General features: G+C 42.2%; 3 protein-coding genes and 1 long non-coding RNA gene across 5 annotated transcripts; 3 read left to right on the top strand and 1 right to left on the bottom strand.

Moving 5' to 3' along the window:
• The first annotated feature begins 250 nt into the window (after positions 1 to 250).
• Positions 251 to 2,852, top strand: bcdin3d (BCDIN3 domain containing). Its single transcript, XM_028404981.1, has 3 exons — positions 251 to 551; positions 639 to 1,209; positions 2,758 to 2,852. Exons 1-2 carry the CDS (start codon positions 303 to 305, stop codon positions 1,170 to 1,172), a joined length of 783 nt encoding a protein of 260 aa, XP_028260782.1. The 5' UTR covers positions 251 to 302; the 3' UTR covers positions 1,173 to 1,209; positions 2,758 to 2,852.
• Positions 1,802 to 14,636, bottom strand: ppp4r1l (protein phosphatase 4, regulatory subunit 1-like). The gene is made up of 20 exons (XM_028404980.1): positions 14,546 to 14,636; positions 12,515 to 12,559; positions 12,258 to 12,387; positions 10,349 to 10,455; positions 10,107 to 10,249; positions 9,862 to 10,008; positions 9,400 to 9,507; positions 8,812 to 8,877; positions 8,471 to 8,629; positions 8,179 to 8,303; positions 7,310 to 7,818; positions 6,924 to 7,222; positions 6,435 to 6,521; positions 6,107 to 6,292; positions 5,578 to 5,739; positions 5,387 to 5,487; positions 5,107 to 5,227; positions 4,707 to 4,841; positions 4,202 to 4,343; positions 1,802 to 4,027 (listed from the first exon to the last, which is right to left on the bottom strand). Exons 1-20 carry the CDS (start codon positions 14,550 to 14,552, stop codon positions 3,882 to 3,884), a joined length of 2,925 nt encoding a protein of 974 aa, XP_028260781.1. The 5' UTR covers positions 14,553 to 14,636; the 3' UTR covers positions 1,802 to 3,881.
• Positions 4,343 to 9,210, top strand: LOC114435338 (uncharacterized). The gene is made up of 3 exons (XR_003670579.1): positions 4,343 to 4,468; positions 4,603 to 9,064; positions 9,158 to 9,210. It is a non-coding gene; the product is annotated as an uncharacterized LOC114435338 (long non-coding RNA).
• A 121-nt stretch (positions 14,637 to 14,757) lies between the features above and the next one.
• On the top strand, positions 14,758 to 23,586 carry rab22a (RAB22A, member RAS oncogene family). Of its 2 annotated transcripts, XM_028404982.1 has the most exons (7): positions 14,758 to 15,159; positions 15,985 to 16,064; positions 16,161 to 16,242; positions 19,460 to 19,531; positions 20,148 to 20,254; positions 21,624 to 21,733; positions 22,091 to 23,586. In XM_028404982.1, exons 1-7 carry the CDS (start codon positions 15,124 to 15,126, stop codon positions 22,186 to 22,188), a joined length of 585 nt encoding a protein of 194 aa, XP_028260783.1. In that variant the 5' UTR covers positions 14,758 to 15,123; the 3' UTR covers positions 22,189 to 23,586. The 2 variants fall into 2 exon arrangements, with proteins under 2 accessions (XP_028260783.1, XP_028260784.1); XM_028404983.1 differs by lacking the exon at positions 19,460 to 19,531.
• Positions 23,587 to 25,216: the final 1,630 nt, after the last annotated feature.

The raw sequence follows: 25,216 nt of genomic DNA, 5'->3' as shown, positions 1-25,216 counted from the left end.
GGCGAATCTGTAGCAAAAACTACTTGAGTAGATAAATGTAACTAATATTTAAATAAAATGAGAAGCAGTAAGAAATATTTTCTCCAGGTAAAAAAAAAATACTCCCGTCCTCAACCGTTTTATGGCGCTTTGGTGGCGTTACTATGGTTACTGTTCCTTCGCTATTGCTCAGGCACATGCTAGCTGTGTTTAGCCCTTTGGAGGCTTTGTAAAAACTAACATACTGGGAAAAAAAACAATCTACCTAACGTTAACAGTGGTTCGTTTTGTTAGTTTTCCACCAAGGAACAAACACCGTAACCATGTTTTCAGCCCGGAAGCATTTTGGAGACGGACACAATACAATGGCAACATGCGCGCTGAGCAGCGATGCTGAAGATGAAATAAACGATCCCGGTGCTGCTCCTTATGGCAACTTTATAAATTACTACACCTTCAATCCTCCAGAGAATCGACTAAGTTTGATTCCAGCCACACTTCTTCAGGATTTAGGCTTCAGCGACGGCCATGATGGCGCCACTTTGGTCCTGGACGTGGGATGTAACTCAGGGGTGAGCCTGTGTTGATGTTTCTGATCATGTGGTTATGTATTATAATAACATTTGTAACATTTAATTACGGCTCTTTGTGAATGGCAGGAGCTGAGTGTAGCCTTGTACGAACACCTAGTGCAGGAGCCAGAGAGGAGGAAAGTTCGTCTCCTGGGCTTTGACCTGGATGAGACCCTGATCCAGCGAGCCCAGCAGTCGAACCCTCTGCGGGACAGCATCACCTTCATCCCTCTGGACATCACTAAAGATTCCAGTCAGCTGCAGGACTACCTGCACCAGCACAGCTGCCCCCACTTCCACCTGTGTCTGTGCCTGGCTGTCACTATGTGGGTCCACCTGAACCACGGGGACTCTGGCCTCCTGCAGCTGCTCTCTCGCCTGGCCTCCGTCAGCCAGCACCTGCTGCTGGAGGCGCAGCCCTGGAAGTGTTACCGCTCTGCAGCCCGCCGGCTCAGGAAGCTTGGCCGCTCAGACTTCGACCACTTTAAGACCCTGAAAATCCGAGGGGACATGGCAGACCACGCCCGGGAGCACCTGGAGACCCGCTGCGGCATGGAGCTCATCCAGAGCTTTGGCAGCACCGCGTGGGACCGGAAGCTGCTGCTGTTCAGACGGAGATGAGACTTTGAGATGTGCACAAACATCTGTACAAACATCTGTGAGTACACGAGACACATCAGGATCTGATCACTCACATCAGGTTTAAAACAGGAAAACTTCACGGGTGGAATTATGTTTCAGTGGTCTGAATTATTGCATTAAATTAAGTAAAAAAATAAATTTTGTTTTTATGTGGAAAAATATTATTTTTGTTTTGAGAAATAAAAAAAGCAGATTGCATTGAAGACATGTTCATGGAAGCAACAATGGCCCATCTGGGAGATCCTGCAGCCTTATTGATAGTATTAATAATAATTATATATTGACAATTAAATAATAATGTATTTTTCTCATAAAAACAGCATGTTTTTTTACTTAATTCTAATAATGTTAGATGTGAACTCACATATTTAGAGCTGTTCACGATTGATTTTTATTGATCAATCTACCAATTAACTTATTTATCTGCAGAATCCAAAGGGAAAAAGTAATGTTAATTTAGTAAAATTAAATAATTTGAATTAAGTTTCGATTTTGTTTTCTTGCTGTTGACATTTTTTGATCCTTAACATAACAAAGGGGTTAAATTGTTTGTAAAAATTGATCTAATTGTTGTTTTTACAGAACAGATGACTGTTGGCAGCTTTGAATGCATATTCAATGTCTCAAATCTTTATTTGACTCGCCTGCCCAACACAAATCACACAATAAATGCTGCATAATAACTTTGTACTTTTCATCATTTTATTTACAGAATACTAAAAATAACATTACATAAAATGTCTTTTTAAAAGAAACCATTGAAAATTACAAAGGTTGTAAATTTTGTAAAGTTAGGATATAAAATCTTTGAACAGTGGTGCATAATTGAAAAAGAAAAATAATTTTCATAAAATGTATATATTAACTGTTCTACTACATAAAAAAAATGAGATGGACACAAAATTGCAGACAGACGAGATGAGTGGTCACCGCCATTACTGCAGCGAGCTCTCCTTTCGAAGGAAGAAAGACTTGAGATGCACAGCACACCACAATCAGCTTAAGTTTTCAACTTATGTCTATGTTCCAAAAAAACATGGAGGAGGAGGAGGAGGTTATCATTTACAGAGGAAAACAAGCTCATGAGACATAATGAAAGTGACTTGGTGACTGCTCCCAATATTCACACACATCTCAACTTAAACTGGCCTTGGTTCCAATAACACACATCACCGTTTTCCACAGGTTCAAGCTGTACAAAAAAAAAAAAAAAAAAAGAGAGAGAGAGAGAAACCTCATACTTTAAATCATCCCACCAAGACGGGGAAATAATGATCAAGCTGTCTTTCAGTCTCCTAACACAGCTACTCCTATATCCTACTGTACAACTGGTCAGTCAGATCCACTGAAAGCAGCCATGGTCACAAATATATCAGAAGGTCAACCTTAAGGAACAGACTGTACACAAGGGGGGGAGGGGGGGAGGGAGGGAGGGGGAGAAACATGCATAATCCATCAGTGTGCTTGCTTTCTTCCTCTTCTCTGAGTTTTGCGTCACCCTGTGTCAAATCATCATGAGCCCTTTTGTTGCTGATGTTTGTTTTTTTTTGTCATCACCACACAGATCGCTCAAAAAGAATCACTGGCTGAGGACATTCCGAGCCCGTTTGAACCGCCGACGTCCCCCTCTACGTGCGCGACACACTGGCCAGTCACGTCCAAACAGAGGTATTTCATTGGTCTCCTGCCGTCTCCTGCTCCAGGAGACGCGTCGTGTCACATTTTTGGTTAACAGACACATAAGAGGGGGAGAGGTGGGAAAGCGATCGACAAGTTCTTAAGGTTGTTCTTTTGAGAAAAACAAAAATTAAAAAAAAAAAGTCACAAGATATGGTTTGAATCAAGAGTTAGCGCTGAGTGGCAGAATCACTGTGCTGTCCGTGCAGTAGTAGTGGTTTCAGCGGCCCATGTAGAGCCACTGTGGGAGAGAGAGTGATATGACAAAAAAGGTCGAAGGGAACAGACAATAACCCAGAGGACACCTCAGAAGACAAAAGGATGTCTGAGGCAAGGAAATGAGGCGTGAAACACCAGCGGAGCTACTTGGTTTGGCTGCTGTAAGTTCCAGAGATCCAGGAGCTGCTGCTGCTTCTTATCATGTAGGCTAATAATGCTGTTTAGGTTCAGATGAGTCCCCCTGAGTTAGTGCACACGTCAAGAGTCAGGCAGGCTTCGCCCGCTTGTTCGTTAAAAAATTCCACAAACAAAAAAGAATTAAGAAAAAAATTCATTTCAATTTTATAATCAAGCTTACAATTAGCTTTGGAGAATGAGAAAGCCCGTCACAGAGTCGATGTTAGTGTGGAGGAGGGCGGGGGTGTGAGTAAATACGGCAGCTGCCACAAGGTGGCGCAGCTGACGTCTGAGTCCTGCTCATTTTCTAAACACTCTGAGAAGTTTGCATTTTTTTTTTGTTATGAACATAATGTGCGCTTTGTAGTGCCCAACCAGAGACAGAGAGGTGTTGTTTGAGCATGCTCACACTTTTATATTGGAATCTGACATGGTTCTCATCAAGTGGTCCTTGGTGATGGATCTGCCCAGCAGGCGAGTGGTTGGGGTTCTGGTCAGGTGCTGGTGTTGTAGGTTATGCTGACTGAGTATCAGCCAGACAGACAGACAGGTAGGTAGGTAGGTAAGACAGGCTGTAACGGAGGGTGGAGAGGGGTGCAGGACATGGAGCTGAGGCTAGATCAAGGGAGCCGTGTCCATCAAGCTTTTGTTTGGGTCCAGGCTGGCAAAGAAGCGGACGTCCCGGTCCTTGTCGGACTGCAGAGCCATCACAGTCTCTTCCAGCTCGTCGGCATAGGCACAGCCCGGCTCCTTGAAGTAAGCTGCACACAAAACTCAGTTAGAAGACAGGAAAATGGATGAATGCTGCTGTGCGTGAGCAATGGAACGCCCTGAAAGTGTCTACATACTGTTAGAAAAAGTTCCAGATGTCTGAATCTAAACTTAAAGATCACAGTGTTGGATCAGCTTGAAGTGGCCTGATTGTCATGAATTACCTTTCTCCATCACACTCTGTCGTAGAGCCTTGGCCACTAGGACGCGGACATTAGCCACGGGGTCTGAGGAGAGGCTGAGCAGGCTGGGCAACAGATGCTGGCTGAACTGCTCCATGGGCATGCAGTCCTCCTCCACTATGGCCTACAGGAAATATTCACAGTCACACAGTCAGCAAGCTGGGCACAGGAAGGATTGAGCCAAGAGAGACAAAAGCATCTGAAGCAGACCGAAAAGTGGACCAACAGGCTCAGGGCCACACAGATAAGGTTAGTAACATTCTTCTCATCAGGTGTGACACAAGAACAGTGTGTTCCTGTCACTGTTGATTTGAGATTAAACCATAAATGATTTAATCTAGATTATTACTTAGACATTAACCTATGTGTTTTTCTGCCAACAGCAGTCTGGACATTCAATCAGGTGATCTACAGAGTTGAGGTCTGGATACTGATACTGCACTTCCACCCATTTCACATCAAGCAACTTAAGATGAGCTTTACACACCTGACAGATGAAGGCAAAGGCCTGCCTCCCCACCCACTTGGGACAGTGGCAGAACCTGACGGTGAGCTCGTTGATGAAGTTCAAGCCAAGGTCGTCGGCCCCGCATGCATACAGCTTCTGGAGGATCTCCACCACCTGAGGACACAGTAATAACGCTTAAAAAGAAGAAACGCAAACATGTGATGTCACCGATTCGGTAATGGGAGCTGAACAGGAAGTTCTTGCAAATAAACCCATGAGGACATCGTCACACTCACATACTGATCATCGCCCATCTGCGTGATTCATTTCCCTTTTTGTGTTAGACCTTCCGTTGTTTCTGCTGAGCTAAATTATCTGTCACATCAGATGTTTTACACGTCACCCCAAATCCAAAAAAAAAAATCAGCTTCATACTCACCAGTTTGTAAGAGATCCACCTGACCTCGGAGACCTTGTCGGAACAGAGTGTGAGTGCTATCTGTCTGAGGTAGTCATACACATCATAGTGGCTGTACAACTCTATGATCAAGATCAACTGCCTGGAGGAACACACAGGCACAGCACTTTAGTCAGACACAGGCTAAATGTACATAGCATAACAGAAAATGGCTTATTAAAGCCAGCAGAATGATTCTTAACTACATTTACAATATCAGAATCTGGGCCTGCAAGACATGGAGAAGGAAACGGAGACATACTCTGCCAGCTCGTATCTGAATCTCCAGTTGCGACTGTTGTCCGTCACCATGAACTCCTGCAGCTGGTACAGATATTCTCTCCTCTTGTCTGCGTGCAGCAGCTATGACACAAAATGCACATGCACGCTTTGGTTATCGAGCACTCTGAAAACGGCCTCCGAAAGTGTTATCAGCTCAACCTGCAATCGTACCTTCAGGAAGTCATAGAGGTGTTTGAGCACGCCGATGCGGACCTCGTCCAGGTCCTTGAGGAAACCGTTGAAGATGGGCACCAGATCTGCAGCCGTCAGCTGGTCCCCCAGGATGACTGCTAACTCATGGATGGAGAAAGCCAGCGTACGCCGCACCTTCCACTGAGAGAGAGAGACGAGGGGGAAATTTACAAAAAAGTATCAAGAAAGCGTCTCCTAAAAATATGAAGCCCTCTGGACTTTTAGTCCTTCAGCAGCATTCGGGGCTATGAGGACGTACAGGTGGTGCTGTGTCGGTCAGTGTCAGTGCTATTTAAAGTACTGCAGCAGTTCCCTTTGTCATGCCAAGGCTTTTTTTTTTTTGCACAGTCAGTCTGGGATAAACAAACGCGGAGCAGACATAAGCTTACAAATACGCTGCATCAAAGACCTCACTGTCAGACCACGACTTGTACTTCTCATGTGGTACCAATTAGGACCAAACACTGAATCAAATCCCACATTTGACGGGTAGTTTTTTTTCTCCCACCTGCACGTCAGTAGCAAGGGTTTCATATGTGTCCTTGAGGCAGTGCCAGTTCTGTCGACCCAAAGTGAGCGCCACCCCTGGCAGGCTGAAGGCACAGTGTTTGGCTATCTCCGTGTCCACCGTCTGGGCCCGGGCCGGGTCTGTCATGGAGAGGTACTGATCCAACAGCTGCTGTGGGATGACATTCTGACAACAAGAGAGATGATCAGAGTTATATGGATGCATGGTGAAGAGGGGGGGGGGTATTTTATAGTCCATGTCTGTACTGATCAATACAGAGCATAGAAGGAGCTGATCAATATTTACAGGATGTAAAGTGCATACTAACCTGGATCTTAGGCTTGTCTTCAGACAATGGGCTGTGAGCTGAGTCATCTTTTCCCTCCTCCTCCACACTCTCAATTAGTTCAGACTCCTATGGAAAATTGCACACACACACACACACACACACACAGACGCCACGATGAAACAAAAAAGCGCACTACACAGCGAAGAAGCTCATTTTTTCCCTCCAATTCTGAAGGCCAAAAACAGGATTTTTGTTATGGGGTGACAGAATATCTGCCACATCCACAAGACACTTGTGGATGTGGCAGATAGATTTTTTTGCCTTTAACAGACAGTGTCAGGGGAAGCATTAGGAGTACAGGGAGGCAGATGATGCGCAGCAAAGGGCCACAGGCTGCAGGACTACAGCCTCAGATATGACGTTTTAACAGTATGTAATTGCTGCACAACACCTGGGGCGAAGAGCACTATACATAAACACTTAGCTTTAGATGACATAACTGCAGCTACATACTGAATAGTCCCTTACCAGAATGGGGGAATTAGGTGGAGACTCTTCCTGGCAATCCAGGGGCTCTGTCTGGGTCTCCTCGTCTCCTTGCTCTTGGACAGGGCATGACTCTGAGGCCGGAGGAGTCTCCATCGATTGCTCCTCTTCGGTGGGGCTCCCCTCACTCTCTGACTGCATCTCCACAGATTTGCTCTCCTCAGACAGGCTCTCTGTGCTGTCCTCAGGCTGCACCTCTGGCTCGGGCTCAGCTGGACTGTTGTCTGATGGACTGTCGAGCTGCGCTGCCTTCAGAGCTGCTGACAGTACCTGAACTTGAGCTGGAGGAAAATTACATATACAGCTTAATCTACAGGCCAGAGTGCTGCATCAAACCAAGTGAAACAAGCCCAGGTCTCTGTACTCACCCTGTACATCAGGGTCATCGATGTGTGGCTGCAAGCAGTCCAAAACCTTTTGGATCTGATCACTGGTAGCTTTGCCATGGCTGGACATGGATTCAGGACAACTCTCTTCAACTTCCTCCATTTCCATCTCTCTCTTTTCCTCCTTCTCTGCCACCTCTGATGTTTGACCAGTTAGCATCTCTAGCTCCCCGCTAATGTCTGGTAGAGGAGACCTCCAGTAGTGGAAAGAATTAAAGTTTTCATCCGTCTGCTCCGTTTCTTTTGTATTCTTAGCATTGTTTGTAGCTGTGGGGCTGTTGCTGTTTGTGTGGGTGCGGCCGCCACGTGTGTCTCCAGGAACAGAAGTGTCACTGTCATCAAAGTTGTGCAATTCCTCACTGTCAGCTGTCGACACATGCTCTGGCGATGGTGTGGCACGACCGTCGTGGTTAGGCGGCGTGTGGCTGACGGTTCTTTCTGTGTGGCAGCCGCTGATGTCGGAGCAGTTCAGGGAGTTCAGGGAGCAGTCGCTAACATGAGAAAGAAAACAAACATGGAAATGAATTTTTATTATTTAAAGATACTGAAGCCACAACTATAACCATCGTCTGAAACTCTGCTCCCACCGTTTCTGTAGATAACGCTTAACTGGTTGATCCTGATCATGCTCACTGAATTACAACCATGAGTCATGTAATTGTTGGCTCACACATAAAGCTGTGTGAGCCTACACCAAATTTAATTCTCCTGCAGACTGAAAATGTTATTCCCCACACAAATATACACAGCAGCACAAAAAATATAGTACCGGTATACACAAAAATAAGATATAGTCTTTTTTTTTGGGTTTGTAGTTGTGATAAAGCCCAGCATGGCTCATGTGATCTTACCTGTCTGACGTACACCTGGGAACCTCTAGTAGAGCTCCATCCTCTCTGAAGTAAAGGCCTGTGCTGGAGGGGTTGGCAAAGGTGGAGATGAAACGGCCCAGAGATTGAAAGGCAGCCTGTCGCACCTGAAAGTGGAATAAGTCAGCCATTTAAATCATTGGTGAGGAGGAAAAAAAAAACATCAAGCAACAACCTTAATGTCATCACAGTATGTAGGAAGTTGCACATAGATGTGCGTGTACTTTTAAGCAATTGCCTGAATTGCCATTTTTCCTGTGCATGTGAATCTTACCCAGCGGGACTGGTCACTGATGAGACTGATGAACAGGGGGGACAGTTTTGAACGTCGCACCTCAGGAGATGTGGAATTGGAGACCATCATAAAGCACTCGGCACAGGCTTTCCTGATGCCCCAAAGGCTGTCTGAGCACAGATCAAAGAACTTGGGCATCTATGTAGGGGGAAAAAAAAAATCAGAAGAGTGTTGTGCAAACGTCTAACAGAAAGAACAAATGCCACCACTTGTCTTCCCAATGATGTAACACACTTAAAGCACTCCCCATTAAAGTTTCACAAGTTAGATAATGGCACACAATTAAATATGCAATGAAAATGGAGTCTCAGGTTTCTCACCAGTAATTTTTCTGTGGCCTCCTGACCCACAATAGAACAAAATTCTCCAAAATTTGCTGCACACACCTGCAACATATACAGTACACAAATATGGTAAGAACAATTAAACTAAAAAAAAAACAAAACTACAAAAATCAAACATAGAATAAAGGGCGTGTTATATGGAGCACTGATTTATTTTGCTTGTCTTTTACAACAGCCTCATAGTGCTATCAGTCTCTTCACTGTCCGATACCACATAACAAGCCAAAAGGTAGGATACAAAATACATGATCATCTCAAAAGTTCTGGATATATATTCAGCATGTAACTACCAATAAATAACAGCAGCTCTCTCTCCCAACAGGCAGCAGCTAGAGAATTAACATTCCACCCAAAACAACAACAACAGCAGCAGCGTAGTGTCGGGTAAGTTGATGCTCGAAACAGAATTAAGGCTGACTCACAGAGTGATTGAATTTACACTGATGGAACAGCAGGAACACCATTATACCCTAGCTTAGGCAACGTTTGTCACAGTGGTGACTGCAGTCTGAAACAGAACATCAACAATGTAGAGATGGAAATGATGTGGATGGTTTGGTTTACCTTGCGCACTTGGAAGAGTCTGGCATCACTACACAGGTCACAGAAACGTGGCAGCAGTAGATGCTCCACTGTGTCTTTGCTCAACATGGTGACAACTTTACACATGATCTGCAGGAGGGGATAAAGAGTGCTTTGAGCCACCACAACTTCCAGCCTCACAATAGATGAAGTGCTTTAACAGATTTACAGAAAGAAACAAACTGTGCACCAAGAAAGGAAACGATAAGACAAGAAACCTGTATGTGTTTGAGAAGGTTATGCATGTTTGGATTTTAGAAAACTTGATGGCTTTGCTTAAAATGAAACTAGATAAAACATTAATTCAACTCACTAATGCATTTTTAAACTCTGATAGTTCAATAATGGATGACAAATGAAAGACTATTCCCCAAAAACATAACATTGTGGATGAAATTAATAGAATAAATGATAGAAAACTAAATATTTAAAAGTGTTTCTTACAGCGACTGCCTCAATTTTGTAGTCATCATCACTGCTAGGCTCTGTGAGGTCGAGTAGAACCGGACAAACTTTGGTCTCCATGTCGGCTTTAGAGATTAGGCCCTGCTCCAACAGAACAAGCAGTGCTGCCTGACTCGTCTTGCGCACCTGGAAAAGATGAAGCAGGAGTAAACAAAACTGGAAATAATGCAACAAATCTGGGCCCTTGTACTCAAACATTTTATTTAATTAAAGACCAAACCTACCTGGTTATTTGGATCAGTGAGATACCGGACAACAATCGGTACCAAGTATCTGGAAAAAGCAGCTGGGAAGTTAGGCCGGCTCTCGTGCAAAAACATGGCGATGTTAGGGACCTGCTCCATCAGCTCAGCTCGCACTGTGGGCTCTGTGTGCACACGTTACAGCATAAGCTCGATGTACCAAAATAAATCAACAACTGCAGCTGCAGCAACAGCGGAAAGGGACAAAGGAAAAATGTATCTACCTCCATCCTCTGACATTCTGGCAACTGTCTCCATGACACTGATAAAATCATTTTCATTGTCACTGAACTCTCGAAGCACATCAAGCAGCCCGCGAGCCACGATCTGCCTAGAAAGCAACAGGAGCTACAAGTTAGTACAATGCTGGCCGAGTGTTGAATGTTCACAGCAGTAACGCAGCCGTGACAGAGCTGTCAAGTACATTACACACTAGGGTCGGGCGGTATTAGGGTATTGAGGTATACCGGCGGGGCACACAGGTAGCGACGGTATCATTTTTAATACCGTCAATAAAAAAAATGCAATGTACTTATATAGAAGATAAGGATCAATAAACAGATTTTATTTAATGCCTTGTGTGGTTGAATCTTCAGTTTCACTTCAGTAGTATCATATATTTTACTTTTGGAGATGTTTGATAAAGTTTATGAACATGACGAGACAGCGTGAATGAGAGAGAGAGAGAGCGCACTATAGTCGCACTTGTGACCGGGTCCCTTAGAAGAACACTGCTGCGCTTGACGAGCCAGAGCTGAGACGGTATTTATTTTCTGAACGGTGTAGGTACAAGCCAACAGTTTGGTGCTGTCGTCTGAGCCTACATTTATCATTTTAGTCGTTTCCATTAGAAAAACTTGGCAGCGGAAAACGTGACCGGCAGGTTTTCAGTTTACCGGACAAGTGTTTTTATTACCATGCGTAACTTCTAACATAGATACTGCACAGGGCTGCGCTCTTAACATGATAAAATTAAAAAAACAGAAACACATCGGGACGGGCTCATACCAGTTTAATACCGCGGCGTGCTGCCAGCATGAAATTTGAAAAAAGTCATTTTGCTATATGTGTTTTTAAATAGCCTCAATAAAAACTATATTAACTGAAGATCGCTTGTCATGTTTCAGGCAGTTTATAATGCACTTTACCTGCCGTGAATTGTAGGCTGCAGCAGCTGAATTAAAATTAAATCTCTCTCTCTCTCTCTCTCAGGTGCAAACGGTGTCAAAATTTGGATACCGCCCAACCCTATTACACACACATGTAAGTGTGAATGACAGGAGGGCGCGAACCCTGCGAAGCTGAGCATGAAAAGCATGACAACAGGAGCTGAACATGTATGTGGCAGTTTCACATGTTTGTAGAGGACCTGAACTCTTCAGAAATTGAAAACTTTGAATACACTGAGCTTAACTGAAATGCTGTAAGACTAAGATAACGTAAGATAAGAATAGACATGTACATACATAACAATGTTAAGACCACATCTCATCAGCCTAATGCTACGTTCAGAAAGACAACATCCACCCAGGGCTTTACTTTAAGCAGCGTGGCATTCTTTCCCTGTATAACTAATACAGGTATTAGTAAGACAGGAATGCAGACAGTCTAGAGATGCATTAAGACCAGACATTGGTAATGATAATCCCACATTACATGTTATGATGCCTACGTCATAATTTTTTTGTATTTTTTTTTTTAAACAGATGTTTCCTTGATAGCAACTTCCAGTAGGCAGCATATGTTTCCTTGTTTCTAAGATGTGGTGTCAAGGTGTGGTTGAATGCTTTATACGCATGAGAATACATGCGCATAACTGCAGATGTATTAAAACACAGCTTGAAAACACAGAGAGTCATAATTGGAATAACACGTTTGTGTGTAAATAGAGCAAATAAAATGCAAAACAGAGCGGTAGCTGAATGAGCGAGCATGGTTTTCGTTAATGATTACACCTGTGATGTGTACATTTGTGGCTGAAACTCGGCTCCAAACAGTGGGACTTTTACTTTGAACCTTAATTGCAGTAGCGAGCAGTCATGTGTTTGAGATGCATCTGAATGTTTCAAATTGTATTTCGTTTGTTTTAGCTGAGGGTTAGTTGAACAGCCGTGACGACAGGGTTCCCCCTACCTGTTGAAAACATTCTCGCTGAAGGCATACTTTTCTAGCCTCCCAAGAGGAGTTAGGTTGTCTTGTCCTGCATCGAGGAAGGCTGTGATGCGGATGCCGTCGCACTCTGAACCGTAGTCGTCAAATCCAACTGTGCAAGGGAGACAAAAGTGATTTTAAAGCCACATATTGGAGCGATGCAAACATAACCCCTGTTGAACAAGTGCAAGAAAACTGATCCTACAGTATAGGATATATTGTTTTGCTGGGGTACTTACAATCATCCAGATCATCATGGCTATCTTCAAAGTATAAAGATAGACCTGCAAAGACAAGGCAGTTAGGCGGGGGGGACACACACAGATGCAGACATGTCATCAACATACCATCACTCCATACCACACCCTCTACAAAATGAAAGGTAGCAACGGAATGGCAGGTTTAAGGCCGGACAATTACTAAGGAGGGACCAAAGTCTCCTTCCAATAAGACAATACATAACAGTGGTCATTCAGATTAATAACCCTGCGAAAGCAGAACCTGGCACTTTCATGTGACACTATCAGTGGAGTGGCATGTAAGAGAAACAATCTATGCTGATGTACTTGCTTTATTAGGCAATAGTGTTAGGTTTTTTTGCGTCGGTTGTCATTTTTAATGCACAAGATTTCTCTTGTGGCCCTTCTGAATGATGTAAATGGAGTTTTAATGCAATACGATCACAGACACAAGCATCCAAAGTAAACACAGAGTTGAAACAACATCACTGTCAACAAAAAATAGACATTATTACCTACATCTATTAGGGTTGCATCAGACTGGCTTAGGTGTAGTTAGGTGTATCAAATGAACGGCCAGCTGTGGGCTTATGTTTAATTTCCTGTTATATTCTGGATACAACTAATTATCTAACTATGTATTTATTCAGTTTTTCCCCTACAGTAAAATCTATCCACTCTCATACAATCTGCTGTTTTTAATGATCATACAATTTCTGTTTTATCAATTTATTAGTATACTTTTTGGTTGCAGTTAATTATCCGTGTACTTCTCATTATTTTATTGAATAACCTGGTGCTCAGTCTTAATGTATATAGTGCATTGTCAATGCGTTACTTAGCTGTATCTCTAAATCAGTGCAGGGGAGTAAATACAGTTTCCCTTTTTTTGCTTTAGAGTCTAATCACAAAACACTTTAAATATAATCTTTATAGCAGTTAATTCATAATGAGGTGTTTTCCACAGTTATGCAGCCTGATGATGTGTAATCAAACCTGGAACCTACACAAGAGGGTTTCACAAGGACAAGACATGTTCAGTGTGTGTGTGACGTAAACTGGCAAATACACAGGGCGGTCTAATAAAAACCATTTTTATAACTCCTTCAGAATTTGAGTAATAGTTTTAGGTAAACAAAGCTACCAAGCATGTGGAGTCAGACATCTCATTCAGTGAGTTCCAGTCTAGTTGGTTGACCATGATTTGTTGTTTCCTGTACAATCATCATGCAGTTTAACGCAAAGAGGTGATTTGAAACACATTCTAAGTACTTTTATTAAAAATGTGACAGACATCTGTCAGGAGTTACTGCTACTACTTTTCAGCCCTTAGTATAGGACAATAGCAGCGTAGGGTAATCGAAGAGCCCAGAAAGAAGTCCCAGGAGAAGCATGTGTTTACAGCTTGGCAAGCAAGGGAATGTGCTCTAAATATAAAAACAACTCCTATGCCGAAACGGTACATTAAATGTCTATCTTTCGTGAGGAGAGTAAATAATATGATGAGAATTTGAACATCACACTAAAAGCACGTTGACGAAGAACAACATATCTCCTTTGTTATGGTATAAAGAGGGATTTGATCAGCTTATGGCTGAAAAGGACTTTAGCAAGTCGGCTACTGTTAGCTAGGTCAACTCGCTAGCATTTCCTATGACAACAGTTCGATAAAAAACACATCGGACGGCACACGCGAGACCTAATTACTAAATAATGTAGTGACCTAAACATGTATCAAGATACACTAAGTGGTCAAATGTCTGAATGCGACCTCAAAGTTACACATTTCGATAGCCATGAGAAGCTCTCGTTAGCTAGCAGGCTAGCGGTGCTAAGTTGGCTAACATGGCTTGTCCAACCCTTTCGCTTGACTTGACTCGCCTTGGCTAGCACTTCACCTAGAATTACCACATAAGGAGTAAAGTAGGAACCGCCGATTAACCATCAACTCAAAAAACAACAATTACACTCTTTTAATGTTAACATAGCGCCAAAGTATAGAAGAAAACACGATTTAAATAGAGCCATTACCTGCCATCTTGAGTATCAGCTCGGCTCTGCGGGCTGCCGTCCCGTATGGGCTGTCACCACCGCACAGCTGTCACTCAAACAAGGCAGCAAACTACTTCCTGAAAGTACTTCCTGATGCTGGTATTCGCCGGTGGATTATTTTTTGTAAACAGATAGCCACAGAACCGTTTTCAGCTCGGGCACAAACTCGACATAACTGAGGCTAAATACAGCCGGTGGGCTTTGTGTATCTCCAAACAAGCAAAAAAAAAAAAGAGCCGGAACAATCACGTGACCGCGCGGCGTAGTTCAAGATGGAGACTGAGCGATTTGGTGGCTTCACTGTTAGCTAGCTAGCTAGCTGTTTACAAAAAAATAACAATATGGCAAATGCGACGCGTTGCTGGACGTTTTAACGCATATAGCAAGAGTTTTTAGCGAACCTGAGATGTGCATTTGTCACCTTTTTGACCGCGATGGTGTAAAGTAGTTTGTAAACAAAGACAACCTGAAGAATATTCAAGATTTAAAAAAGCAGCCAGAGGAGAAAAACTGTCAATGATCATCATCACACACTCGTTTTAAAAGAGGAGATCGATATGGCTCTGAGAGAGTTAAAAGTTTGTCTCCTGGGGGTGAGTCAGGATCGATTTTTTCTTATCTGAATTTGTATGCCTGTAGCTCTCACTGTACATCTAACTATACCTGTAGCATCCTACATCCTACTACTGCTCCTCCATCATATTCTAATGGATATAATAGCACACTAATGGATGTGTCTGTTTTGCAGGATATGCTAATGAACTGAGTTAAAGTGTGTGGCAGTACATTATATTACCAAGTCATCATTCAATATCCCATTAACATGTTCCTGATGTTACATTCTCACATCCTCCTCTCTTCCATCTTCTACTTGGAGGATTCCCTTAGAGGGGGCACGCTAATTGTTTAATCTGGTCCCGCAGTAAGAACAGAAGAAGATTTTTATTTCTTTTTGTCTCACTGGTATCTAGAAAACTAACACAAGCTTCCCTTGCAGCTAAAAACAGAACTGAAACTATTGACTGTTAATCAAACTGTTAAAATAAGACAATGCTGGAACATTTTTGGACTAAAATGTCCGGTTCGCCATGGTTTCAATGTGGCATTGTGAAAGTAGTGCAAACAGTGCTCTTATAGTATAGGATTGGCTTTGTTTATCCAAACCAGATCAGCTGTTGAATAAACTATTACAATTGATTCACCGCTGAATTCACATTTTATCCACGTCTAGACTGCTTAAACAACCTTGTAAACCACAAGTTGTTCTACAGGACCCTTGTTTAGACATTCCTGCGGTAACAACCGAGGAAAGAAGGAAAAATTATGCCGCAAAAAGGCTTGATCATACAGGCTTATTGCCAGATTTTTATTATTTCTGACCATGGTTAGACAGCATCATCTTTATTTTGTCTCTTCAGGATACTGGAGTTGGAAAGTCAAGTATTGTTTGGAGATTTGTGGAGGACAGCTTTGACCCAAATATCAACCCAACAATTGGGTAAGTTCCTGCAGTCTCCTACGCTAGAATGGAGTTCATGCTGTGTGCTGAATGCTACTTTTTGCAGCCCTCTTTAACACAGTTTCTCTTCATCAGGGCGTCCTTTATGACCAAGACAGTGCAATACCAAAACGAGCTGCACAAGTTCCTGATCTGGGACACGGCGGGACAGGAGCGGGTTAGTAGCATACACTAAAGTTAGTAGGTTGTTGCATATTTCATGTATGTTTTAGCAGGAAAACAAAGAGTTTAGTTATTGTCATCGATCACTTTGCCTTCCTCGAAAGTCATGTCATTGTCTCCAAGTGCTTGTGAAGGAAGTGAAACATGCACCACTCCCTGAACCGGCCTGGGGGAATGTGCATGCTGCAGTTAGTCATCGCTTCTGATAGGGGGCAACATCTACCTTTCTATGGAGTTCTGCGCCTTTACTACTAATTACCATATTCTTTTTTTAATTTAATTTACTCGTGGTAGAATAAAATGCAGTGTGATGGTTCTTCAGTATTTAAATCAGAGCACAGTGAGTGTTGTTTTCAAGTTAAGTTGTCGCATCTTATATATTTAAACTCTGCTGTCATCTACACAAAGTTCAAATGCTGTGTACATTTCAGTGTATTTGGGTGTAAGTTTAACAGTGAAGCCTGTGAAATGGACACCAATACCCAGACTTTGTATAGACTGCTTTCTCTTTTGACTCACATCCACACCACTTCCCCTTTTTCGGAGCTTTTCCTTCTCTTTTCTCATGCACAGTCCGTTGCTATTGTGCGGTTGTACCCATGCTGCTGCACACTCCAAAGAGGTGAGATAAGATGTTGCTTGTCTTTTATCCTCCTTCCCTCCCTGGAGGCCTGTGCTTCTTATTTGTGGCCTTTAGGGGACATCAGTTCATCCCATTTAGGACAAGATGAGACGATAAAACTCGAGCTGTCTCAGCCTGCTGGCGTGTGCCACATCTTATCTGGGAGACACTGCCAGCCCACGTCAGATTGTCCTGTTTTTTTTACTCTGTGCTTGCTCCTATTTTTGTGATTCTTTCCCATTTTGTTTGCCTTTTCACTCCCATGTAGTCTCTCAGTCTCCCAAGTCGTTTACATATGAGTATGAAAAAGTAGCAACACCAGTTTTGAAGGTTTTGCATGTGTTTGCATGTGCGTGTCTTTTGTGTTATGAGGACTTTTATGACTTGTTTTCTAACCTCTGTGGAGCTTTGGCCCCACGAAGGCCAGAGGAATACAAAACCATCCAATTCACATGTAAGCAGACACAAGGGGCGAAAAGGAAAAGCTCTGTGATTTCCACAATCCATATCTGAGCCCAGCTGTCAACAAGTCATCCAGGCCTCCCTCCCTCCCTCAGACTGCTCCTTCTCAGAGAAAACAAGCAGTGGGAAGCTTGCATCCTACTGGAGTAGGAGGGTGCCTTTCATTATACACCCAGCTTGTGGTTTCAGCAAATTAATCAGCACTCGCTGGACATCAGCGGAGCTGTGTGGCCAGACGTCTGGCCTCGCTGTGATTGCTCTTTGGGTTAAAGCACAGATAGACCACACAGGACTGGCGGTGGTGGTGCAGACTAACACTAGCCAACGAAACAGACAGCACTCTCCTCAGTGCCTCTGCCAAATATCCCAAGCTGGATTGCCGTTGGTGGACTTGGGGCCAGTAACAACTATAATTATGTGGAATGTGTGCTTTCCTGAGGTAACAGTGTCACTCCAAGACGGATAGTTTATTCCATCACATTGTAAAGGAAAATAGAATTGGCGGGAAAGCAGGGTCATTCCAAGTGAAGGTCTTTCTGAGACATGGGTTGTTCTTATTAAAATAAATATCATTAGTTAATACATGACACATGGTTTTATCAGCCTGGTAAAAACCTTGGTGCTGCACATATTGAGAGATGCATTGAAAAGATTCTGAAAGATTCCTCCTGGTGCTCTGTTGCCAGCAGCAGCAGCAGCAGTGACGGTGGTGATTTTTCCGGTGGTGTTATGTTAGCCTGAGCTAGTAATAATATGTGAGCAGCAGGACGTGCACTGGAAAAATGGAGTCAGTGCACAAAGTGATGTACTTATGGATAATAATCGAGCAAGTAGACAGTATCTGCAGCGGCTTGCACTCAGGTTAATAATGCTACAAGTAGATCCACCCATCTTCAACCACTTATCCAGGGGCAGCAGTCTAAGCAGGGACACCCAGACTTCCCTCTCACCCCGGACAGTTCTTCCAGCTCTTCCGGGGGGATCCCGAGGTGCTCCCAGGCCAGCCAGGATTACAAGTAGATGCCCTGCTTTTACCAGATGCAAGACATGTGTAATTATGCATCTATTAGTAAGAACATCTGTGGCCATTAAGAGAGATAAATTCAGCTTTTCTTCATTTATATATATAAATGTTATTCCTGAGCTGAAGGTTGGTGAAGGACTTACTCCAGACACAGTTTCTAATCTGCACGGTTCTATGCTCACTCTGTCTTTAAAGCCGTTGGACATTCACGGAAGGTCAAATACCTTTGACTGATATTGTAGTTGTTTTTGACTTTATTGTTCCCTTCAGATGTGGTGTGAAAAACATTTTTAAATATTATGACAGCAGCCTTATAGATGGAGCCAGGTCTCTCTCTGTGCACTGGAAAGTATTTCACCAGCAAAATACCAAAACCTGGCAAAGCCCCAGCCTCCCAGGCAGCTGTGGATTTAGAAATTTTGCACATGCTGTTTTGATTATGCAGCACTGTGTGATGTATTGGGTTAAGATCAAATATATAATCTTCCATAAATATCCAAACGCTAACAGCTCTTGACACTTTCTGCTCATCTTTCTCTTGATAGCTTTCACATGTGTGAGGTCTTCATGGAAAGCTTGCTATATACTTCCATCTTAAATGAAAGCCACTGCGCTTGTATAGGCTCAGAGTACTGGGGCTTTGGTATGGTATATTGTCTTTTATGCTTATTTATGTAGCTTTTTTCAGCTGATATTATTGAGCTTAATGAAACTAAGTGAGACATTTTAAATAGGCTGTGCTTATGGAATGGATTAGCTGCAGTCTGAGAAAAGCCACAGCAGTGTTTGATGGTCTATGGGGTGTAAAAATATACAGTTATGTAACTATAATGAAATGATATATTTATCACTCTTTTCATATTCAATTGGACTGAAATCAGGGCAAACCGTCTTCGAAGAAGTCTCAGGATTGAGTGACGTTGAACAAGATCATTTACATTCTTGTTTAATTTCGAAGCTATATTCAGTGTTAATGACATCAGTCTCAGTTATGCAGAGATAAAGCTGAACCATAAGCTTTAGTAGACACACAGTATTCTTCCTTGATTTAAAAAAAAAAAAAAGACAATGCTCACCATTGCATGTTTCTGTCTTCCTATATAGTTTCGTGCTCTGGCGCCAATGTACTATAGAGGCTCAGCGGCGGCCATCATTGTTTATGACATCACAAAAGAGGTGATTTTATTTTTTTGTGCTCAAAATAAGTACTAAACATCTTGATGTGGTATTTTTCTGAATGCATAAGCCTCATGTGTCACTTATTCACTTATCTGTATTATTGCTAGTGATGACATAAGACCAATATCAGGCTCACGTCCTTTTAAATAAGATAGGTATGAAGCTACATTCAGCAGCTGGTTAACTTCACTTATGCTTAGAGTCTGCCAAAATGTAATAACATCTTCCTTCCAGCACCCCTGAATTTAAAAACATCATGTATCTGTTTTGTTTAATCTTTTGCAAAAAAAAAAAGGAGGGATGTGTTTGGACTTTTTTTCTTGTCCAAGAAATGTTCTGGCAGATACAGCACATGGAATTGTAAGCTTTAGAGGTCCAGGTAGGCATATATGTTTACCTTTGGAGGGAGCCAAGGTAGCTGTGTCTACCTGTTTTCAGTCTTTGTGCTAAGCTAACTGACTGCTAGCTCCTTTTTTTTATTTCCCACTTGACATCCAATGTTTTTATCCATTAAAAAATCTTATTAGACTCTTGACTAGAAAGGGAAGTATACATGTGTTTGTCTACTTATTGTCTCATTCAGTATTAAAATGTTGCCTCCCCGTGTCATTAGGAGTCCTTCCAAACACTGAAGAATTGGGTGAAGGAGCTGCGTCAGCATGGTCCTCCGAATATAGTGGTCGCCATCGCTGGCAACAAATGTGACCTTTCAGATGCCAGGTGAACTTCACTTACAGTGCATCCGGAAAGTATTCACAGCGCTTTACTTTTTCCACATTTTGTCATGTTACAGCCCTTATTCCAAATTGTATTAAATCTTAGTTTCTTAGAAAACTAAGAAATCACGTTTACATAAGTATTCACAGCCTTTGCTTAATACTTTGTTGATCTACCTTTGGCAGCAATTACAGCCTCAAGTCTTTTTGAATATGACTCCACAAGCTTAGCACTTTGAGATCTTGGCTGTGGGTCGTTGTCCTGCTGAAAAATGAACTTTCGCCCCAGTCTGAGGTCATGAGCGCTCTGGAGCAGGTTTTCATCCAGGATGGTATTGGCCTGGTGATGAGCGGTGCCTGGTTTCCTGCCTGGCATTCACACCAAAGAGTTCAATCTTTGTCTCATCAGACCAGAGAATTTTGTTTCTCATGGTCTGAGAGTCATTCAGGTGCTTTTCGGCAAATTCCAGACGGGCTGCCATGTTTGTTTTACTAAGGAGTGGCTTTTCGTCTGGCCGCTCTACCATACAGGCCTGATTGATGGATTGCTGCAGAGATGGTTGTCCTTCTTGAAGGCTGTCCTCTCTCCACAGAAGAACGCTGGAGCTCTGACAGAGTGACCATCCGGTTCTTGGTCACCTCCCTGACTAAGGCCCTTCTCCCCCGATCGCTCAGTTTAGACAGCCGGCCAGCTCTAGGAGCAGTCCTGGTGGTTTCAAACTTCTTCCATTTATGAATAATGGAGGCCACTGTGCTCATTGGGACCTTCAAAGCAGCAGAAATATTTCTGTATCCTTCCCCAGATTTGTGCCTCAAGACAATCCTGTCTCGCAGGTCTATAGACAATTCCTTTGACTTCATGCTTGGTGTTTCATGCTGTGGGACCTTATATAGACAGGTGTGTGCCTTTCCTTATTATGTCCAATCAGCTGAATTTACTTCATTGCAAAGGCTGTGAATACGTATGTAAATGTGATTTCCTAGTTTTCTATTTTTAATAAATTCAAAAAATGTTAAAAAAAAATTGTTTTTTTCCACATTGTCGTAATGGGGTATTGTGTGTAGAATTTTGAGGTAAGAGATTAATTTAATACAACTTGGAATGAGGCTGTAACAAAATGTGGAAAAAGTGAAGCGCTGTGAATACTTTCCAGATGCACTGTATATCTCAAAACTGTCTTCATTCATATGGGAATGTGGTGTTTTTTTCTGTTATCTTCGACAGAGTTTAGAGCGAAGGCTCCTGGTCCATGAATTTGTGATATCTTCTTTGAAAATATTTGTATCAAAACGTTAGACGGTTACCAGGTTGAGCAAGAAATCGGACAGCCTGTGCACATGTGGCAACATAGTCGTTTCTGACATATTTACAGGGAAGTGCCAGAAAAGGATGCCAAGGACTATGCTGACTCCATCCATGCCATCTTTGTAGAAACCAGCGCCAAGAATGCCATTAACATCAACGAGGTGTTTATAGAGATAAGTAAGTGTTGTTTTTTTTTTCTTGAGCATTTGCTGCTCCTGGCTTGAACGACCTCAGGTTGTTATTAACTGCTCTGACAAATTCAGCAAAGAACAGGATTAAGATAATTCGTTTTTTCCCCTCCAGTGCATGTTTACAGCACAAATATTATGATTCAAGCATTATATTGTATCACAGAAAGTTTCTTTATGCTGTGTTAGAAATAATTCAGCAATTCTCTGACGAGAATGGACCTAATACACACAGCAGCAGTGTCCTGTACAACATAATGCAGCCGACAATACATGTTTTATGACATTGAATTTAAAGCATTATTCAGATTGGTGCTACTGTGTGTGTGTGTGTGTGTGTCCACAGGTAAGCGCATCCCTGTTGCAGACGCAGCAGGAGGCACTACAGGGAAAAGCTTCAAACTGGGACGGCAGGCCTCCGAGTCTCGCAGAACGTGCTGCTGATGACGCCAGTGACTGATGACCCGGCCGGTTTCATCCTTAAGACACACACACACACATCAAACACATCAAGGGCACAGGAGGTTCTTTTCTTGGCACTAAACAACAACACAACATCCTAGACGAATGCTGGCAGAAGAAAATACTACAGGTTTGCAGAGCATTAGCAAAATGCTAAATCATTCACATGTGAAATACCCCCTTTCGTGCAATGTTTCTGGCTTCTGTGAAGGACATCAGAGCCCCGGGCTGATCAGAAGAACTTCACAGATGTGTATTTGTAAGTCCTTACCAAATCATCTTAAGTTATTGCCTTTTTTTTGGGGAGATTTCTTTCCAAACGTTCTTCATGAAGGATTCTTCTTTTTGTGTGTGTGTGTGTAGTCACTAATTTAAATAATGATGTTGAAGAAAGAAGTCAATATTTCACCTTCTCCTCGCAGTGTCAAACGTAACGTTTCTATTTTACCTTGTGATCGCTGTTAAACTACAATCACACGGTAAAAAGATGCAGAAATGAAAGGCCTGTGGGGGAGCCTGCTTCACTTCTGCTGAAGGAGCAGTTCATCATTTTTGATACCGCCCTCATGTCTGCATGGTTACTCATATGTAGCTGGAACAGGGAGAAAAGTTAACATGAAGAAAGATTCAGGTAGCAAGTAGCGTTCGGTGGGTGCCTTACATTTGATGGACAAGTGAGCATATTTCATGTAGTTGTGGATTTTTTCAGGGACATATATTACTCCTAAGAATGATAACAGATTAAATTGTAACCTCAGTCAACATCTCCTGATTATTCTGCTTTAATCAGAGGTTAAAATAGTGACTGTGGCTTACATGTATCCCACATTTCCCCCTATAATCACTGAAGAAGCTTTGACAGAATTCAGTGTATGTAATGGCCCATGGTGTGCAGACCCCTCACAGCTTTCTGCCCTCTAATCTTAATCTAACCGCCTACTGGTGAGGGTGCCGGTCTTTAGCTTTTAACTGCTACTTTACAACCGCTTACCAAGGGAAGCAGATTTTTCTAAGGTATTGCCAAATTCTTTAATTGTCCCATAAACTTTACTTTTTGTTTTTTTGTCACATACTCGGCAGCAGCTCACACACGCACACGCGTACTGTTTTACTGCTTGGCCTGGGATGAAGACGATGAGATCTGGAAACTGGGCTGCATTCAGAGGAAGCTCATTTTTGAGGGCTTAAATCTCCCATTAGTAGAAGGTTATAGGTGGAGAGTCAGACGTGGCGCTGTGTGTTGACACGCTGACCTCGGTCTCCACTCTTTCTTCTACTTTTTTCTTGCTCATTCCTCTTAAAAAAAAAAGAAAAACCAAGCTGCACGACTGGTTTTTAATTGTGTATAACAGCGTTCACAGAGACATTCCCATCACATAAGTCATTAATACGATCCATGTTCTATTGCATTAGTTTAATTTACCTCTTTTATTGGCCTAAATGAAATACAATAGGAATTGACCCAAAGCCTAAATTCAATCAATCTCTGTAATTTTACGCTTGTCTTCTCTCCACTGAGTAATTTTAGCCCCAATCAGATTGTCAATGTAGACGACTATTTGCCTTGAAGCGTCTCAGTTAATGAGTGCATGATGCTTTCATGATGTTCCTGTAAAGTGCAATACTTTTTGTTGTGGCATTCATATCGTGACCTAATGCAAGAAGCCCCTAAAGAGTGACACGTGTGCAAAAAAAGGTGATCTCATTCCCACAGATAGTCATTCAGCACAGCTTCAGCAGTTTTTATTAAGAAAAGGGAAATTACTCCAGTACCTAGAATTACTTACAGTTGTATTAATTGGCCCGTAAATCCTGTAGAAACGTCTGTAGGAGTGTTTGCTCATCTCTTAGCGCTACAGTAAACATGGGTGCCAAAACCCCACTGTTTTACCATAATAACCATTTTTTAATCATTGTTGTTAATGATTTAAAGTGCTGATCACTTAATTGCTTAAAAAATGTATGATAATTATGACACACCGTTCCCTTATTTGGAAATATGAGGCATTGATAACAGTTGTTTTGCAGTGATAAATATCAAATATAGTCTTGGGCTGGCCCTGGGAATCTGATTGATCCATGTTATGTTTCTTTTTTTTTTACAGTACATATGTATATATATATCATTAAAATGACACACGAATCAATGACTATACTCTATTGTTGTGCGAATATATCTGTACACCATTTGCAGTAAAACCATCAGTTTAATCATCAATTTACTTTTTTATTAAGTTTCATATTGACTCTAACTAAATGCCTGAGAACACTTGTTTGCAGTGTATTTCCAAATGTGTAAAAAAAAAAGGGAATTGTTGGATGTTTACTAATAAAAGATTGCCAAAAATATGTATTAGTTTTTTCGTATGTGTGAGGGTGGAGAAAGAGGGGATAATGTGTCTCATTCATGTGTGTGTGTTCGGCCCCTGGGAAGTGTGTATTAACATGCTCCTTGGGGATAGAGTGACAGTGTTGTTGGTGATAGGCTTTGTTGTTGAGTTGGAAGCCAGCTGCCCTGCTATATATACATATATATATATATATATGTATATATATAATACTTGAGATGTGTTTGGCAGGGGGATTTTGAGCAGTGCTGAGAGGGCAGAACACCTGTCGTCCTGCCTCCTAATCCTCATCTAAACCCCTCAGAGACTATACAAGATCTATATTCTGTATTAATAATAATACAGTTACCTTGTTTTCTCTGCGCTACCTTTATTTGAGAATAACATGCAAATATGTGGCAGCGAGAATTAACCTGACAGGTGGAAAATAAAGTGATTTATTAAATTAATTAAAAGTACACCAAACCCCCAGAGTTTCAATTACCACCGAGCTGCTTTTCTTTCCAGGAAAACAGGAGAGTTTCCTGATGTCTGATACTTTCTGCTGCTGTAGTGTTGCTGTGACTTTATAAACACTGGCAATAAAATTAATCATGTCAGAATATTCCAGAACTCTTAGTGCATATTGGCTCATTGATGACATGGACTGTAACCCGTCATTA

This window comes from Parambassis ranga, chromosome 5 (genome assembly GCF_900634625.1).
Source record: "Parambassis ranga chromosome 5, fParRan2.1, whole genome shotgun sequence".
In the NCBI taxonomy this organism is placed as follows: domain Eukaryota; kingdom Metazoa; phylum Chordata; class Actinopteri; family Ambassidae; genus Parambassis; species Parambassis ranga.
Note: the sequence above shows the minus strand (reverse complement) of the source record. Positions and strands in the feature narration are given on the sequence as shown.